Here is a 19,762-nt window from a genome sequence, read left to right as displayed (position 1 = left end):
AATCTGTCCATTGACAAAGGACGTGCTGTCTCAGCGGATGGTCAGGTCTCCTGTTACAGTGCCTGGTGTGACGTCCGTGGCGCGGCTGGTGCTAAGTGAGATCACTGCCTCTCCGGTGAGGCAGAGGGCCAGGGATCAGCTCTGCCTGCCCCGGCTGAGGAGTGCCTCAGTGCTGGCTCTAATTGTATTCCTGCTGACGAGGAGCCCAGAAATGAGGCTAAGCTGCTGCACTGGGGGAAACATAGGGAGGTTTTTCACATGGTAGCCTGTTCAACAAAGCCCCTAAATATACCCATGCGGGGGAATAGCTGTCATCCTGACCCTGGCTATTTGTTTCCTTCTTGCCTGTTTATTGCAGATTAATATGCTGCCTTTTTTCTCCCTTGTAATATTCTGGGCTTGAGGGAGCATGGGAAATGGCATATCCTATCAAATAAAATGGTAGGGAATAGTTCTCAAATGCTTGATCATTCTTGTCACATTGTTTGCCTACTCTTTTTGCTTTGTAAATGCTCAGTAAGACCTTTGATCCCTAAGCTGGTCACATTAAGTTCATTGCCCAGGGTGAGGCCCTGCTGTGCATGCAGTGAAGTTATTGTATCTGTGGAAAAGAATTAAGGGACAAAGGCTGCTCTGTGCAAACCAACCTGGGAGGATAGATGTGTTCTGGAAATTCAGCTTCTGCGTCTCTGCCTCAGCTGTGCCTCTGCAAAGGGAGCGGCATCGCTGTGCGGGCTGGCTGCTGCAGCTGAGCACAGCTTTGCCTTGCTGTGTTTGCCTAGCTGGTCGGATGCTAGGAGACAAGAGGAAAGCGGATAGGAGCTCGGACTGGTTTGCCTGTCAAGGATCCTTGACGAAACACAGGAGTCGTCATGCAGTGAAAAGGGAAGAAACCTGCCCTGTGCTTTCTGTGCCGAAAAGGGAGGGTGTGACAGTCACTGACAGCCCTTCCTGGCTGTTTCCTCGCTGGGTGCAGCTCTGGGTTGGAGAAGGAAGCGAAGAATGAGGGCGGTGATACACACGCTTACGGTGTGAACTTCCTGTAGCGTAGGAAAGGATGCTGCTGTCTCCCAGAAAGCCTTCCACAAACCCCGTAGGAACAATTGCAACCACTCTTGACATGAGTAACCTTGAGCGACTGCTTAGCGGAGTCCACACTGAATAGCTGCATTGTGAAGGGTTTGGCTCGCTTCTGTTCTCACTGGTGTTTCAGAAAGAAGGATCTCAAGGTAAATGAAGAGAAATAGCATCAGTAATATAATAAACCAATGACAAAGAAGCAACAATCAAAACTCTATGCAGGGACCAAAAGTTTGCTGTCACGGATACATGCCCATTTCTGGGTTATTTTGTATGTGCAGCTAACTTTATAATACAGAAAAAGATAAAGTGCTGTTTTAGTGAAAAAAAAAAAAACCTCTATCATATCTATCATTTTACCTAAAAATAAATGTGTTAGTTATAGTGGTTTTTATCTGATTGTGAAAATTCCTTTGGTTTATGAATAATACTTAGATTATTTGTCCTGGTTATAAAATAATATTCTAGTCACTTTTGAGAGAAATCAGCTGGAGAAGGGTTTCCTTATTTACACCCCTTGCTGTAGAAGCTGCCACTCTTACCTTCTTTGATTCATTTACCAGCTCAACCAATCCAAGGGGCCTTTCTTTGGTCATGCCTATAATTGCAGGCATGGAAGGAAAGACCAAGACGTAGGTACAACCTGCCTATGTAAGGAAGCTGCATGGTCTGGTGATGTAAGAGAGATGCCGCTGTTAATGGGGAGGCCAGATTCCTGAGCTCCCTCCCTGGCAAATCCGTGCTGGAAAATGGCTGCTTAAAATAACTCAGTATCTTTGGTGCAAAGAATTTATTTTTTCACTTCACAGGTAGAGACTGCATGGAGAAAACAGCCTATAGAGACACGTTTTGCACTGCTGTTCTTTACAGCCTGTGATAATTTTTTTCCCTGTCATTCCATCTTTCTTTGAGTAGGACAAGACTCTATTGTTACAATATTTTTTTTAAATACCTGTCAGTGGGATGACCCTCCCTCCCCCTGGCAGCCACTAACAACTGACATGTTTCTTTCCTAGAGAATTACAGCCTCAAGATTTTAGTTCCTGTCTTGATTCTGGCTCAAGTTTAGGAAAATATAATTTAAGCTATATAGAGGAATTTTCTAGTGAATAACTTACCCTTTCTTCCTCTACTGTCTTCCAGATTTAGTCTTTACCTTTGACATGGCTATTTCTGGTGTTTCCTCTTAAATCAAGGGAGGATACAAATTTTGTACAGATAAGGTAAAAATGACCAGGAGAATTGAGATGCATATGTGCTCTTTTTTAAAACAAATTAACAAATATACCACTCTCATGTTCCTTAGTATCCAATGTTTTGCAGTAAATTAACTAAGGGTTTAGTAGCATGGCTTGCTAAATTATCATGCCCACCTATAGTCTCTCTTGCTGTCTTACCCAAGGAATGAGTTGAAATATAAAGATGAATTTTAGGTCCATGTGGTATATGTGGTTTTGTCAAAATGAAAAAGAAAAAAAAACAGCTGTAGAAAGAGAATACATTTTTCAAGCTTAATTAATGTGTAGTGTTGCTACGCTTATGTACACTTACACCACTTATTTACATCAATTTGCGCCTAAAATTAAAAAAGAAATCTGTACTTTAATTCAGCATCTACTCTCACCTAGCATTATGACTTCAACTGTGTAAGCTGTCCTTTTTCCATTAAACAAGCTAATCTCTATCTGCTGTTCTATTCGGGTTGCACAAAGCCTAGCTTATATAGGAGATGAGTTTGAAAATTTTTTATAATCATTGCACGGTAATCACCTTGGTAACTACGTGGATAATTAGAGATATGTTTTGTTCCCCTGAGAGGTGCATAAAGTAGTGATTAAAGCTAACATATACCAGGAGGATGCAGCCTTTCTATATCAAGCTTTTTATAAGAAGAGATTATAACCACCCCCACAATTTAACCGCAGAAACCCACCTACAATGTGTTTGATATTTCGTGCAATAAGTTTATATCCTTCTTATAGGCAATAAAATTAGTAATTAAAAATACTACCACCCATTACAGGACAGACAACATATTACAAATATGTACTTAAATTGCATTAAAGCACTTGATGTATAGGTAAATCACATAGAGTGATAGGTCCTCATATGCTTGTGTACACTCACCTTCAGGTACAAATAGGGGATTCAGTGCATCTGTTCTAATTCAGGCACTTTATGCTAACATTTATTCTGATTTTAGAGTAGTACTGCTAACATAAGAGAAAAAACTTGTAACAAAACTTCCAGACTTTGTTGGTAACTAGCTGCACGCTGAAGACCAAAGCTCTGCTCTGAGGTGATCACTGTTCTCTAAACAGAAGTTAGCTCCATATGTGGTAGATACAGTGCCATACCTTTACTCCTCCCGTAGCCTGCCTCGAGCTGTAGTGGATACTCTGCCTTTAAACGTAAGCCTCTCCCCTTAATTTGGACAAGGCCAACTATCATTTAGCTACTTGGTAAACTTCAGATAAGCTTGTAACAACCAAGGGATTATCATTATTGTTTAATTATGTGTCAAAATGAACCAAGAAGAACAGTAATAGTATAGCAGCTATCACAGCTTCCCTTCATCTAAACAGAGCCAGTATTGTCTACTAGGAAAAGTGCATTTTACTTGTGCAGTAAAGTAATCACTCACATGAAGTACCATGTGAGGTGTATAATGGCCAAAAAGGGGAAATGTGTTCACATTAGCCTAAGTGCTGCTGTTGGGGCCAAATTCTGCCCCCCATTATAGTCCTAGTAAGCCCAGCAACTGCAGGCAGACCTCCAGTTCCTCCTGTTTGATCCCCGTGTGTGTCAGTGGACAGGCACTTCGGAGAGGCACCCAGTTGTGCTGGTTACCTACAAAAGGCATGGGAGCCATAATGGTGCCATCCATAATTCCCCCACCACTGTACCAGCACGCAAAGCAATCTGCACTTCTAGAAATGAAATACCCTTAGAAGTATATTTTTTATTCCAGGTTTCAGAAGTGAGTTTTGCCAATACATTCAGAATTTATGCATACAAATACGTAAGTTTTTTATTTTTCCTCACACTGTTTTAAATTATTGTAATTATTTTTATGGAAGATTTTACTTGTTTTTCAACTTTGCTGTTTCAAAATGTGGTTATCAGCCTGACATCTTTTTGGCAACTTGCCCCTATAGTCACTGTGTAGTTCGAACATTTCCATGATTTAACAGCATACTGCCACAAATGTATTGGTCTACCTGACTGAAATATACACATCGAATAATGCCAAAGTATTTACTGGCACTGGCAATACTTGCTATTGTTAGACTTGGAACCATAGTTTCTTCTTTAAATTAATGTTAACTTTACCTGGAGGTGTGGTAGCTACCATAAGACCTCTAGCACTGTAGCTAAGACTGTGGAATTATCTGTTTACCACAAATATTTCTGGAATTTACTCTTTCTCAAAGACATTGTAACTTCTGGGTTTGTTTTTGGCTCAGTAGAGCACAGGAAGAATTTTCTTTAGCCTTCTTGGTGAGTCATCCTTTCTCTAGAAAGACACGTATCTTTTGATTTGTTTCAGTGCAGGAAGGAAAGGCTTTATGCTTTAAGGTTTATGCATTGGTTACAAAATTGTGGATGCTCTCTTTCATTTATCTTAGCACAATGCCTTTTTCCCCTTAATTTCCAGAATTCAGATGACTAATAGAACACATTTCACAGCCAGAAAGAGGCAGCACTAGTTTGTGCTTATTTTCATTCATATCAGCTGGATAAATGCACCTTCAGTTCCTTGTCTTGCCACATGCTTTTTGTGTGATCTTAACCTGCCTATGTTAGTTCCTTATGTATAAAAATATGGAAAGCTAAACATCCTTAGCTCCTGCAGCTCTCTTCAGGGTATGTAACCAAAGGATCTGTCAGTCTCTTTAATGCTATTCCCGTATCATAGGCAACCTTCAGGCAGCATACCTGCCTGTGGATAACAGCATTGCCTAATGCTTAAGCTGTCTGGTCCTTTGTGCTCCAGAGAAGCCCCATAGCTGTACCTGGGGCCGTACAAGTTCAGCTCGCCATCGGTGCAGTCAACAGATTTGGTCAGGAAAGGCAGCCTTGAGCTATCCTCAGTAGTCACGCTCGATGGTGTTAATATAGTGGATACCACATAAAACACTTAACGTAGTTTCACATTTGCACTGTTGCCTTCTAGAAATATCATATGAAAGAATACTTACTAATTTAAAAATCTCCATGAAACATCAACAAAGTTGTTTCTTGGCTTTTATAAACAACAAGCAAACAAACCCCAAAGATTTCTTTCTCTTTCTTTCTCAAAGGAGTTGTTCCACATCCCATATCTTTAGTCCAAGAATGCAGAACAACCCATAATATGTTTTCACTGGAGTGTGGCTCCCTGTGTATTAATTTGTTTGGTTAGTAAATAAGAAAGGGCATTTTTCCAAGGAAGGAAAGACTGAGTTTCCAGGCCCAGGGTAACTGCTGCTCTGAATCTTTGAATTCCCTTTTGGGAACTCATTAGGGGATTTAGATATTTTTCATCTTTCTTTTGTCAACGTCAAGAGTATACGAATGAATGAGAAATAAAGCCACTGAGGCTAAGAGGGAATATTTCTTTCAGTTAGGGTGAGACTGCTCCTCGGTGTACATGTATACATGAAAATATTTGATAAGTTACATGTATTGAATGTAGAGTTGTCTTCCAAGCAAAGCAGTGCAGGTCTGGGAGATGTGGGCTCTTGTTCCACTCTTATGATACAAATGCTCAAGAGCTGTGTAAAATCACAGCCCCATCTGCTTGTAGCCTTGAAGCAAAAAAAAAACCTTAGCAGATCAAGGCTCCTTTTCTCCCCGTCCTGTACAGTACACCTCACCTTAGGGTGTAGCTTCTTCTCCAGGCAGTCACTGTCCTCTTCCCTGTATGTGAACGTAAGCAATGAAGCCAGTGGTTTGTATATATCCATGAACTCAGCTCTCCCCAGCTGGCTGAATGCTAAATAGCAGGGTGGGTTCGTGTGTGCCGACCTTTCACAAACAATCACTTGGGGACGTGCAGCCAGGGTGTGCAAAGCAGTAATGAGTGATCCTCAGTGTGCACAGAAAGGTAACAGAAGACACAGTAGATCTTTTTGAACTATTTTCAGGCTCTTTTCTGGAGCAATAACCAAGTCTAAGCACCAAAAAAAAACCCTGAGGAGTGTTGTCTCATGAGCGTTATAACCTTGAAAAATTATTGCATATGGTATCTTTTCTCTTTCTCACAGGTCACACTTAGACATGTACAAAGGGTGACTTGAACATCTACTTAAGAATAGTTGGAGTTGGAATTATAGGGAAATTTTGAAATGCAATGCTTGATATGGCAATGTGAACTAAAGGATGACTCTGCTGTATTTGGGTTCTTTCTTATCATGCAAAGATAGGGGAAGCTGTTGGTTTTGTGTGTCTTCTCTTATTCTAAAGGGATCAGCAAATATCTGATACCTCTTAAAAGAACATGATCTGCTGAAATAGATCCACTTTTAGTGACTAGTGGGTCAGTTACTTTACAATACACAGTAGCAATCCAAGATGGTAAGTGATGAATAGCATGAGCACTTCGAACAGCCAGGAAAAGATATGAATATATAGATTGCAAATTCTGGAGATTTTCTAGTGGAGGAAAAAATATTCCTCCCCTTCTGATTGGTGTTTTTGGACTTTTTTATTGCCATGGAGACTTTTTGTTTCCACCTGACTCATGCTGTGGATCTGTGCATCCATTTGAACAAAGGAAGAAACAAAAGGAAGCAGACCAGTGACTTGGCCAATCCTGTGAAGGACACCTCAGCATTTGGAAATTTGTCCATGTTAGCCTTTGGCAAGAACACGTATAGCACATGGAACAACCCAAAGTATATCAGCCTTATTCTGCAAGATCAACTTACTTTTGCATTTTAAGTGCTGAGGTGTCCTACAGTCTCTCACCTCCATGGTACACAAAGGTATGGTGGCTTTTCTTTTGTTCTGGTCAAGCACAAATATTTGCACACAGGGAAATGCTTTAGCTCTGCAGACCAATACATCAGCCATCTGCCTAGAAAAGCCAACGCCTTTCTGCACTGAGGCGGATACATAGGGGAGGATCCTGTTCTGTCAGTTCTCAGATTCCTGTGCCTCACCTCACTGACGTTAAGCCCACGTTTGTTTGACTACCCTTGCTCTGATTACAACAGGTAAGTCCAGACAGTAAAGCAGGCATGGATATGTGAACAAGTGGTAATAAAGTTTGCTTCCCGGAATGCATCGTGTTCGTAGCAAAGGCAAGAATTCAGAGAAGTCTTTTATACAAAACATGGGCTTCCACAGGTGATGCCATATTATGCTCATGTTAATATTAGCATCCACACATATAGTATACAGATTATGAATTCTGTAAAAGCACACAGTCTACACAGGTAGGCTTTCTCATCTATTGGCCCTTATACTGCGACTGAATTTATTCTGCGTAAAACAAATGCTGCTCTTGCATTCACATTTTCAGTCTTTTATTCTCTTCCTTCAGCTCTAATCCAAACAGCGGAGGTCAAATAAACCTGGCTGGTTTACTGCAAGTTAACCAAGGGACAAAAGGAACAGTTTCCCACTCTTTCTTAAGAGAGGGAAGTAAAGAGTGTGAATAAAAATCTGCCCACTAATATTATGAATAAAGCTGTGTGGCATGCAAGCAGAAAAGAAGGGAAGAAAAGAGGGAGTAGTGTCTCATGCCTTTCATTTCAGACCAAAAAAGAAGGAAGAATCATGTTTTGTCTGCCCTTGCACAGACTACAGACATATTAGCTTATCCTGAGCAATGAGACTTTAATCTGAGATCAGAGTTTCTGTTCCATCAGGAGAGATATTACCTGGCAAAATAATCTTCAAAGAGGAGAAGGCAGGAAAATAGTAGCAGCTGTAAAATCAAGGATGAACATTGAACTAAGCTGTGAACGGAAAATATGTGTACAACATACCGGGTCGTTTTTACCTGAATAACTAGCTCCACCAAAAGGACTGGATCTGAATCTTTAAGAATCGCAAAGATTTAGTCCCATTTCTCAAGGCTATGGCTGAGAACAGATTTCAGCCTGGTACCTATGGGGATTTGAGAAGGGAAAGAAGAGGGTGAAATCCCCTTTAGTCACTTTGCAAAGTAGATCTCATCGGACACAGAGGAATTCGTGTGCCTGTGACATTGCGGAAAGTGGCTGCTGTCTGCTTGGATGAGTGTCAAAGTTTTGGGTTTGTCAAAGCTGTCAAAAACTTCTGCAGTGGAAAATACTCTTCTAGATTACAGATGCAACCAGTATCAATAATACCTTTGGAAATTAATCCAGATTTTCTTCAAATGTTAAAATAACATGCATTGCAGTGTAGATATAAAGGCTAACTTTTGTTTGAGAATGAAAGTCAGTGATTGTTGTATTTCTGAAAATTTTGTTATTTATAATATAGTATTTTATTGAATTCACATAGTTTATTTCCTGTCTGCTGGCTCAATATCAAACGCACAAAATAAGGAGAACAACAGCAGACTTCTAGGCCCAGGGCTTGCATTACTTCTTTCTTCCACAATCCCAATAAATGATAATTCTACCATTTATTTTCTGTTACAGCACTGAGGTCAGCCAGACTATGGAGTTTAGCATTCCTGAGCCCAAGCAAGTTCTGGACTATGGTCCTGAATCACAAACCTTTTGGAATTCCAGCTTTGTGGATTCTTGACAGCCATTTCTTTGCTTATGAAGGGATCCACTAAAAGAAGTGACCCAAATGTAATCCCTAAGCATGCAAATGTTTGTGTAAAATAATAGTCAACATACAACTTTCAGATCAAGCAAGTTGACATCCATCTGCTCACAGTTGAGTAGAATGTAGGATATATATAGGAGTTCAGTGTTTCTATAAGGACGAAGATGTATTTGGTTGGAGTATCTAGTCTTTTAACTTGATACCCTACCTGCTGCATCATAGATGCTAAGAGGGAAGCATGACAATACTATCCATTTTAATATAAACCTGCACCAGCCAAAGTAAATGTATACAAGCGTGTATGTTATTAGCAATTGTTATCAGCAGTGAAGAATGAATAAATTTGATTTTGACTGAGTGGGGGTAGCCAATATGAGCCATCTCCAGAGAAACCACAGCAAAGGCTCCACATCAGGATTTCTCAGGACAGTAAATTCACTGAGGGCAACCACAGGCATGAGATGTAGTTGAGTTTGGTAACCTTATCTCAGAGTAACTACACTGTGTCCTTGTATCTAGGAATAGCTCTTGCACGTTAGCTAGTCACTTGCTGTGAAGGCCACCCCTCATCTGTATAACCCCGACAGTTTAAATTGTAAAAGTAAAGTAAGGCCCTGTTGCTGTGAATTATGTTGCTTTTGCAATTTTGCTCCAGTCAGTTAAGCAAGCAGGTCTTGTTTTCTATTCACTGAAAGTAGTGACTTAGCTGATAATCCTCTAAAAGGAGTTAAATTATAAATCCAGCTAAATAATCCCACTGAGTTGGGACTGCTGACTTCACAGAATGGTTGAGGATGGAACAGACCTCAGGAGGTTACCTGGTCCAACCCCCTGCTCCAGCAGAGCCACCTACAGCCAGTTCCCCAGGACTGTGTCCAGATGGCTTTTGAATATCTCCAAGATGGAGACTTCATCACCTCCCTGGGCAACCTGTGCCAGTGCTTGGTCACTCTCACAGTAAAAAAGTGTTTCCTGATGTTCACACGGAACCTCCTGTGTTTCAGTTTGTGCCCATTGCCGCTGGTCCCGTCACTGGGCACCACTGAAAAGAGCCTGGCTCCATCCTCTTTTCACCCTCCCTTCAGATATTTATATACATTAATAAGATCCCCCCTGAGCCTTCTCTTACAGAGGTACATTGATGTGATATCAGACTGTGTTTGTGGCTTCCCTCTCTTTAGTATAGAAATGAATTAATATTTCACTGTGAAGAGTGACAGCCATAAGTACAAAAAGGACATCATCCCTGGGTTTGGGCGGTATATATGTGCATGTATCTACTTAACAGGAAAGAACAATTAAAGTGCTCATCCACTGTATAATCCCAGAGGATCCCTGAGCGTATTTATGCTCTTCAGTGTTTGTATGTGCAAGGATGCCCTTCTTTTACTGAAAGGCTGATGGAATATCTGCACTGACTAGGGTAATCCATGAAAGTAGTCTTTTATAGCAGACACTGTCATCTTTGCAATTAATGTAATAGTAGTAGTAGGAGGCAAGGAGAAAAGAATACCATGGACAAAGATGTAATTACTAGACTTAAAGAGAGGACAACAGGTTTGTTTTGCAGCTGCTTTCCAGATCTGAAACGGAAAGGTTTTGTTTCACACTGGAATGAAAGCACAGCCATGCAAATACTTCCAGAAGTGCAGCCTTCCCTCAAAAATCCATCCAGAGCCTGAAACCTTAGTCTTCTGAATCTTAAGTAGGTGAAGCAGGCTTTGGCTAATAGTATAACTATCCCACATTTGATTTCCTGCCTGAGTTAAAGCACAGGTTGTTTCAAGCCAATGTCTTCCGTGATCTCAGCGGATGTTGAAAGTGAATGTAGGGAGGGAAAAAATTTCCCTGCAATATGACAGCAAAAACCCACCACTTTCTACCTAATCTTTTGGTAATATTTTGAATCTACCATACTTAAGCATTTCCTATTTTGTGCTATGCTTCTCCCCAAAGTAAATCTTCTCTTGACCCTACTTTGAAAGTGCTGCCATGGCTATCCTGTGTCATCTCTGGCAACTAGCTCGCATCCCTTTCTCCTGAACATCTCTGGCATGCTCGAAAGAGGGTATGCCCACAGACTGGGAAATGTTGCCAAATCTAGAATAGATATGGACATAAATGAGTAGAGCTAAACACAACTCAAAGGAATGTGATTACCAGTTTAATTTTGTAGTTTAATTTACCAGTAGCATTTTCCCATAGGTTAAAAAATCATTTAACTGATTATGAAGACAATATACTGTTAATGACTAACATCAGATTTTTTTTCCCTTAATGTACAGGTCATTTATCAGCACTCTGTTGGAATATACTCTTATATCCAAATTTTACATAGTTATGAAAACATAGATAGGCACATTATAACTTGTTCATGACAAATTAATACTAAGTATTGTAAATTAGCAAAGCTGTCCTGCAAAGATCCTTCCTTCATCTTTTATATGTGTATTTAGGCAGCATCATAGGAAATGGCAGGTAGCACAAACAAGTGACACTGGTGCTTTGTGCATAATGTAACATATGTGCTTTTACTGCAGATGAATCGCTTACTGTCTTGCTCTAATGAAAAAGCACATTGCTGGTATAACGAACTATTTCAACTTACTTCAGCTTTTTACTCAAAACAGGCATCCACCTTTGTGTACGGTGATCCCGGGGAAATTTTATGAAGACTTGTATATACAGATCCCCTCACTAAGCTGCCACCATGATGTCTGGGTTGGAATGCTACAGAAAAAGAGGGAATGACCTGGGATGAGCTTCACATGACTCACTAAGCTGCCACCATGATGTCTGGGTTGGAATGCTACAGAAAAAGAGGGAATGACCTGGGATGAGCTTCACATGACTCAAGTGCCATTTAAATGAAAAGAGCTAGGACAAGCCTGCTCATTTTTCCCATACCAGACTTTACAAGCATCATTTAGCCTCAGGTGTGGAGTTCTGGGACTATCTCCTTCCATCTGTCTTGCTTCACTGTATCTTTATTATAGCAAAACCTGTAGTTGCTATTTGATGATTATCACCTCACTGAGACCACATGCTCAATGTGAAACGTCTGTTCTGTTTTAAGCTATCATCAGAATGATAGTTAAAGAATTATACAGAAGTAAGCTAAGCCCAGATGACTGATTTTTTTCTACATAAGCTATTCTAAAATCTGTAGGAAGAGCCTTCCTGTCTGATTTGCCAGCAAAGTTTCTTTTCCTTTAATGAGAAATAAGTGCATAAAGAGAGTTATATGAGCTACTTACAAGTTTCTTGCAATAAAAATAAAAATTAGGAGCTGAGCTATTAACTTATATAACAAATTGCAAATAGACATCAAAAAGATTGGTTATAACTCTTGGTCTGAAGTCATAGCTGACTTAACAAAGTCATAGTTGGATTGATAAAATACAGCTCAAAGTTGCTGCACCTTACACCATCACTTTCAGTTATTCAGATAACTAATTTCAAAAAGTGTTTAACAGGTTTCTTCTCTTGTTTCCAAATGGACATGATAGTATTTCTGTGTTTGTTGTTCAAATTCTACACATAAATTTCTTATGAAATCTGATGTACCAAACCTGGTTGGTAAGAGTTCAAAATGATAGTAGAGACAGAGAAGTTATCTAAAATATTTTAAAACATCAGGTTTCCTAGTACAGCTTCACCTCGTAGAGGCTATGGGCATTTCACTGTTGCTGGTTACAGTTCTGTCTGAATGAGGCGTAGTGCTTTCTTCATGTTCTCTATTACTGAAAGAAAAATAAAGAACTGTAAAAAAAAGGACTTAAAGTGCATTTGTACAATCAAAAAACCCACCTAGTTTGATTAGTAAATTGTTCACATTGAAATTAATTTATGGTCACACATATTTTAGAGCTTTCTATTGTGAAAATTCTTGCATTGATACTAAAGGAGAAGGTAAAAAGTTTCGTGAATCAAAATGTTTAACTTAAAGGGATTTGACAAGGCTCCTTTCAACTCCCTCCCTTCTCAACAGCAAGCCTGGTAATCAGATGTGAAGTGCATATTTGTGGTGAGATACTGCATTGGTGTCAGATAGATGGTATAGGGAAAGGACTAGCTCAACCTGAAAAATTGCATTCCTCTCTGAAATATGGGTGTTAGGTGGTACCCAGGTAACCACCAGCATTTCTTTTCTGATTCCCTCCCACCACTGGCTGTTTACATTGTGCAGTTACCTTTGAGCGTAGTGACTTTCACCATTCTCCAACAAACTGCTCAGATCTTGATCCTGAAAGTTCTCACCCGTGATCTTTCAACTTGTCTTACCTGAGTAGTCCCAATAAATTCAATGGGACAATAAGTGTGCTTAAGTGTTTTGCTAGAACAGGTTAGACTATTATAATTTATTGAAAATGGCCACACACAGTCCTTATTCATTACTTTGAGATCTTAACGGGTTCTCACGCACAAGAGATTGGGATGGGGTGTATCTGGCTGCTTACAACGTGAAATGCAAAGTAACACAATGAAGGGGGCACTTACGGAATGGTATGTCTTGTGGTTCGTAAGTGTAAAGCCGATTGGAGTATCTTCCTGTGATATCAGCTCTTACTGTGAGAGATGGGTCTGAAAAAGTAATCGTATTAAACACTGCTTTCCATTCCCACGACAGCTGGGAGCGACGTGAGTGGCGCTACTTTGACAGCCTTGTAGCTGAGGTGTTCTGATTTCATCAATGAGGCAACTAAGAGGCCGTTACGCTCTGTTCCAACTAACTGCTCTTGGAGAAATCCTGCACAAAAGCTAATGGTCATTTTTGTATTATGCAGCTATTTTTAAGTGATAGATCATATATGCATTTCATTCATATTTAAAGAAAAATATCCTGTTTTACAAGTTCTGGGGTTACATCAGGGGAGGCCAGTTTGATGGATGGACACACAGTGAGGGTCATGCGTACGTAATGCAACATTAGCATGACCTACCAAGAGCCTTCAGAATGAAAATCTTGTGATTCTTAATGTTTCCATCATACGAGCAAGTTGTTGTGGACATCTCTTCTCCCAGTTCCCCTTCCAAGCTTTTTGTTAACTAACTGACTCCTGTTACGACATTGTTCTCTGTCTGAGTGTGGGTTTCATCTCACCTAACTTCGGATGCCACCACAGAGGTAGTCACTCTAGGCTCCCTGTGCAGTCGGTTAAAAGGAACAGGCACTCCAGGGCATGATTCATTCGATCTATTCCAGAAGTCAGCTTTACGATGGGATAAATCATTCCTTAGATGCCACTGACTATTGACTTGCTCTGTGATAAAGTCCACACTGTAGACATCTACATTCTCAGTAAGATATTTGACTGTTTTCAGTAAACTTTGTCTTGTAACAGCACTAGCAAGAAGCATGGAGAGCAAAAGCCCAGATGCTAACGGACATTTAAGCATCTTGCTCCAAGCACAAATTAGGTACCCTCCAGAACATATCTGTAACCTGAAGAAGTTCACGAGGGTCAAAGCCTGCAATAGGGGGAGAACTGAACTCAGATCTGCCAAGTTCCAGGCTAATGCCATGGTAATGATAAATTTTGAGCTTTTTTCTTTTAGCAAAATGAATCATTTTGATGTCCCCAGAGGAGGACACTGGCATAGATTCAGATATCATATCTTTGAAGATACATAAATATTGTACATACCTACAAACATGATTCGAGGCACATACTGTCCATCAGGTGACAGGTTTTTATCTGTGGTTTCATGCTGGCAGAGAAATTAAAGCTAGTTATTAAAATATTTCTGTAAATTTTGGTGAAGTAGTACCACCTGTGAATAGTCTTGTACCACAGGACAAAACCAAAAAAGGTACTACTTGTGTGTGTATACACATGCACAAATGCCTGTACTTACACGTTACTGAAATGCCAGAGATATTTAGCTAAAATGACATGAAAAAGCAAGAGAAAGAAAGAGAAAACACAAGCCAAAAAACATACAAGTCAAACCTCCCCAAACCCTTCATACCATGAGATTCAGCATAACGAAGTTATTTTGGGCCATTTCCTGTATCTCTTCATTTTCTGCAAAAGCTTTCTTCAGTGCTAGAAAAGACATGGTCATTTTGAAGTCCATCTCAAATACTGCCTTTCCTTCTGCATTTAGGCACCACGTTGGCTGGAGACTGGCCACATTGTTCCTATCTCTGCTGTTTCACATTCCTGAGGAGACACTTAAGGGCTCTATCACTGCTTTTTGTTTTTTTGACCCATGTCAGTACAACCTCCCGGCTATGAAAATGGAAGCTCTCTTCTGTTATTTATGAAGACTGTCTCAATGGATACCATGTCTCAGCTTGACAAAAGTGCATTATTCTCAGAAAATTCTTATTAGATCGATTTCAGCAGCCCTGTCCTCATCTCCTTCTCTAGTTACCAGTTCAGGAGAGCCAAACAATATTAAATCTGTTCAATGAGTCAGTAGCAAATCTGTGTCTCTTAATTTAAACTGACAAGTGCTGCATTAGGGATACCAGGAGAGCAGCACTGAGTATTTTTCATGTTCTTGGGTCGTTTCATAGTGGAGTTTTTGTAAATAACAGTAATACATTCTTAGCTTTTCAAATACATTTTCATTTACTTATTTCTCTAAATAATTTTCAGTAAGTGCAAGGTAAATATATAGATAGGTGCAGTTTCTTATAAAAACATTCACAAAATTTTAACACTCAAAAAATCAAAATTACCTTGGCAGTATTGACAGTCTTCCAAATGATGAATTACCATCAGTGGCTTGTTACTTTATTAAAAATAATAAAACATGTAGTTAGATCATTTGACAAGTATGCAAATCGATGATTTTACTAGCAGACTGGAAAAGACAAATTACATTTCATCTTATGTTAACCCACAGTAAGACCATACAGACATTCTGTAAAGAATTACAGACATTTTTGAGCAAGGAAAAAGAACATAACTCCTTTGTAAAAGAAAGAAATAGAGGAATAGAGTTTCTATGTCTAAATAGGTTTTCTAAAGTAAGAAATTCTGGAAGAAACAACAGAGCCATCATAATTTCATTCCCAGTTAGTATACAATCAAACTGAAGAGGTATGTAATATTGCTTAGGTGTGATATTCTCCATGATTAAGAAAATAAAAATAATCTGTATGAACCGGAATAAAATATTTTTTATAAAATTGGGTTTATCATCAAATACTTCCCATGAAAAGTTTCATGGTTTTTTTAAGCTTTCTTGAATAGATATACAGCAAGTTATTTTTTTCTGTAAATAGTTTGGTAAAGTATCAGAATTTTATATTTTTGGATGTCAAAACATAAAACAATTGTGTGCACTTTCTCCTGTATTTTTTTAAACTACTGTTACTGTTCAGTAAATCAATTACTAATGCTTCATCTGCTATCACTGTCAAGAGTTGTTCAGTTCCTAGCCATTTTCACATAGGGCACATGAAATTAGTTGCCTTTTATTTTTAAAAAAAATTGCCTTCAATTTAACAATAGCTTACACTACACTATTATGATCTAAAATGAACTGTAATAGAGATTTAAATGAGTATTGTTATGAATTCTTAAATATATTTTCAGCTGAATCCCAGAGAAGATTCAGATTGGAATTTTCTACCAGGATAGTGAGAAACTGTGAGTCCATCATGCACATATGCCAACTAATAAAGTGTTGGGAAAAACCTCATAGGCAGTAGATCACCATGCAAGATCAAATGTAACTGATTTCCAGCTGCTGATTAAGGAAGTAATCAGAGGAATAATGACATATATATATATATAAAAATGTATTTTTAAAATTATTATATCTATTTATCATTGCTTATTCAAATGACAACACTGCTGTTGTGACAAAGAAACAACCAGTGTGAAATGTGGAGTTGCCTATCGGCCCATGGTGTTGCTTCAGAGTCCTAAGGCCCCTGCAACAACTTTTATTTATAGACACTAAATCTGTTTTATTTCACTGGGTGGTCTGCAGATCAGCTGTCATGGTGTTTCTTTGTTCTGTTTCATTATAGTATATTCAGGCATGACTGTCTGATTAACAACTTTGTCTTTTAATCTCTTACCTTTTTTTTGCCTGATAAAGCCCTTCTTCATAAGTTTGTACCCAGGTAATTTCATCTCCCCACCCTAGAAATATAACAAAAGGATTAACTGGTAGCCAGATAAGTAACTCATAACAAATTATATTTTTTATATCTATCAATAGTTACACACAAATAAGATTTGTTTTTTTTCAGTCAAAGTTTCCCAAACGTTGTTGATATACTAATTCTATGTCTCCTGATAGGTGCACTGGAAGATTAAAAAAAAAAAAAATCAAACCCCCAAAACCTCATCTGGTTGAGTATCCAGTTCAAGCCCTCTAGCAAACCTATTAGATCTCTTTCTGAATACTCAGAGGTCCCTAAATCAGCACCCAAATCCTTTATACCTTTATATTGTCGGCTCCATATTTCATGTAGACCCTGGGGCTTAAAGAGAAAATTGGCTTATAAAGTTAGAAAGAAAAATAAAATATGACAACTCAAATAAGATCAACTTTAATATGAACGTTGGTTTGGGTTTTAAGCTTAACTCTCGAGCCATGAATTTCAATCCCTGGCGTTGCAAGTACTTATAATTTAATAAAAGAATGGCTGTTAAACAAAAATCTCCACCTAAACAAAATCCTAATGAATCATCAGCTTCATAGCTCATCCATAGCTGGTGATACACTGATCTCAAAAAGCAAATTGCCCAGTTGGTTTCATGCCTTCATATCCCAAAGATGCCAGTCCCTGTGTAGGAGATCCCTGCCTCCCAAGCAGTGTTGCTCCATTCATGACGGCCCTCATGGGAATTGTAGAACAGCTTCTGGATCTGGACCAGCTTAAGGCTCTGTTTCTTCTGTACTGTCTGGACAGCACTTGCACCAGCCCTGGTTATGCAGAGATTTGCTGTTAGCTTTCTCACGGGACAATTGCTTGTGACGCTACTAGGTCATCTCTTCTTTCAGGAGAGTGATTTCGATCATGGATCTGCCTGGTTGATGGTGGGATTCTGGTGTGTTGACTAGTGTGTTCCCAGCCCCGGCTGAAGTCAACTGCTGACGTAGGTAACTGCACAGAGGAGTCAGCTAGGGTCATTTTGCAGCAGGTTTAAGCGTTCCCCTTTGATCTGTGAAAATTACAGGTAAAGCGCTCAAGGCATCCCAAAAGGCCTGAAATCAGAATTAGAAAGCTGCCATTTTCTGTGACTATTTTTTTCAAAATTGCCAGAAATGAAGGGATTTGGTTATCTTTTTATGCATTTAGGCTTAGTGGGGAAAAATAAATCCTGGTCTAGGCAAGATAGGCAATATATACCAGATTGATTATAACCTTTCTCCAGGGATACCACTTACGAGAAGTGATTTGCAGTTTCTCTTTGGTTAGTCTAGGTGTTGCATGATTTTGTCAAGTGCTCCCTGAGCAATTAGGCTCAGATGGGACTTCTGCGGCAGGTGGGGCTTTGCCAGTGCTTTGTATGGGAAGACCTCAGGGGTGAGCTGTGGGGTCTGCAGGCTTTGCACAGCTCGCAGAAGAGGTCAGGGAGGGAGCTGGAGATTTTTTGGGGTGAATAGGCCCAAAAGGAGAGGGAAGATGGAGAAGAGGAAAAGACCTTGGTAAGTTATTTCTCTGCTTGTATTTCTAAGGATTGGTCAGGCATAAATAACTTAAAATAGGGTCTTTAGTTAACATCCAGGTTGAAAATTATGCACCGCAAGGAAGTGAATTATTCACTGCAAAGCATGACTGTGACTATCTGATGAAGAGCAAAAGAAAAAAAATCACACAGAAAAACCCACCCGTAGCTCAAACTGTTGTTCTGCGTACAAAAATAGGTCTGTAGAAAAACTGTTCTATAGCAACTAAAGTTATGAAACTGTGTTTCAGTAGTTAACAAGTTACCATAACAAAATGTCTTTTAACTGAAAGAATATTTTTTCACTGATAGTCTTACAAGTGCATCCTGATTTGAGAGACTTAATTTAGGTTATTGGCTTCTACTAGGTCACTGTGAGTTATGTTTTCTGAGGCCCTCAGCCATATCATTAAGAACAAACTGATGGAGTGAAATGACATGGAATAAGAAGATGCACTACTTAGAGTGTCACTTAACACTAGAGAAACACATCTCAGGAAGTATAGATGTGCTTTCAGGTATATTCTAAATAAAAATATTTGTTGACCTATATGGGAAGATGAGGAGGTAACTACATAAAGTCAATACACAGTACCTCTTGACAGTGTTTGAGGTGCTCTTTTTTCCTTTTTGATTGCCATTGCAAGGTTGGAAGAGACTGCAATCAGCAGGAGGGACAAAGCCAATGTTGAATGGAGCATTATTTCTTTGAGAAGATCCCTTTCAATGCAGCGAGGAAACTGGAAAACAAAGCAACAGCTTTAGTTGCATGGATTCGTCACCTGGTGCAGTGTAAATCAATGTATTAGTGGTGTCCTAACAATCTACACTACAGAAGCAGTTTTGATTATTTCTATAAATGCCATTGTGAGAAAAGTGCAAAATGGAGGTGCTCAATTTTATCATGCAGCACTGCTTTCAGCTGTCAAAATTAGGCTGCAGGGGACAGTTCTCATGACAGTTCTCAGGGGAGCAAAGTTCATTTCAGTTCATTTCTGGTTAGCATTTGTTTCTTATGAACTAGTACAACATTGTAATACTGGATCATGAAAACTTCAAGACAGTGCTACTCGTTGTTCATTCTGTTAGTTTTTTAATTTCAGTGAAACGTAACAGCATGGGATGTTTTTCATGAATAGTAGGCTTTTGTCTCATGATATCCTCCTTAATAAAATAGGAAAATTGACAAGTATTTGCTTCCAGGTATAATACATTTTAAATCGGCAAATCCCTCCAGAATGTTGAAATTGCCATAATTTTTTTTTTAGCCTGCACTCTGTGAA

The 19,762-nt window shown here is 39.3% G+C and overlaps 1 protein-coding gene across 1 annotated transcript; it reads right to left on the bottom strand.

Moving 5' to 3' along the window:
* Positions 1-12,528: 12,528 nt before the first annotated feature.
* AGR3 (anterior gradient 3, protein disulphide isomerase family member) lies at positions 12,529-19,468 on the bottom strand. The gene is made up of 7 exons (XM_075143633.1): positions 19,075-19,468; positions 16,880-16,943; positions 15,527-15,579; positions 14,809-14,885; positions 14,484-14,547; positions 13,336-13,419; positions 12,529-12,578 (listed from the first exon to the last, which is right to left on the bottom strand). The coding sequence occupies exons 1-7, from the start codon at positions 19,178-19,180 to the stop codon at positions 12,529-12,531; spliced, it is 498 nt and encodes a 165-aa protein (XP_074999734.1). The 5' UTR covers positions 19,181-19,468.
* Between the last annotated feature and the right edge of the window lie 294 nt (positions 19,469-19,762).

This window comes from Calonectris borealis, chromosome 2 (genome assembly GCF_964195595.1).
Source record: "Calonectris borealis chromosome 2, bCalBor7.hap1.2, whole genome shotgun sequence".
NCBI classification, from domain to species: Eukaryota; Metazoa; Chordata; class Aves; order Procellariiformes; family Procellariidae; genus Calonectris; species Calonectris borealis.
Note: the sequence above shows the minus strand (reverse complement) of the source record. Positions and strands in the feature narration are given on the sequence as shown.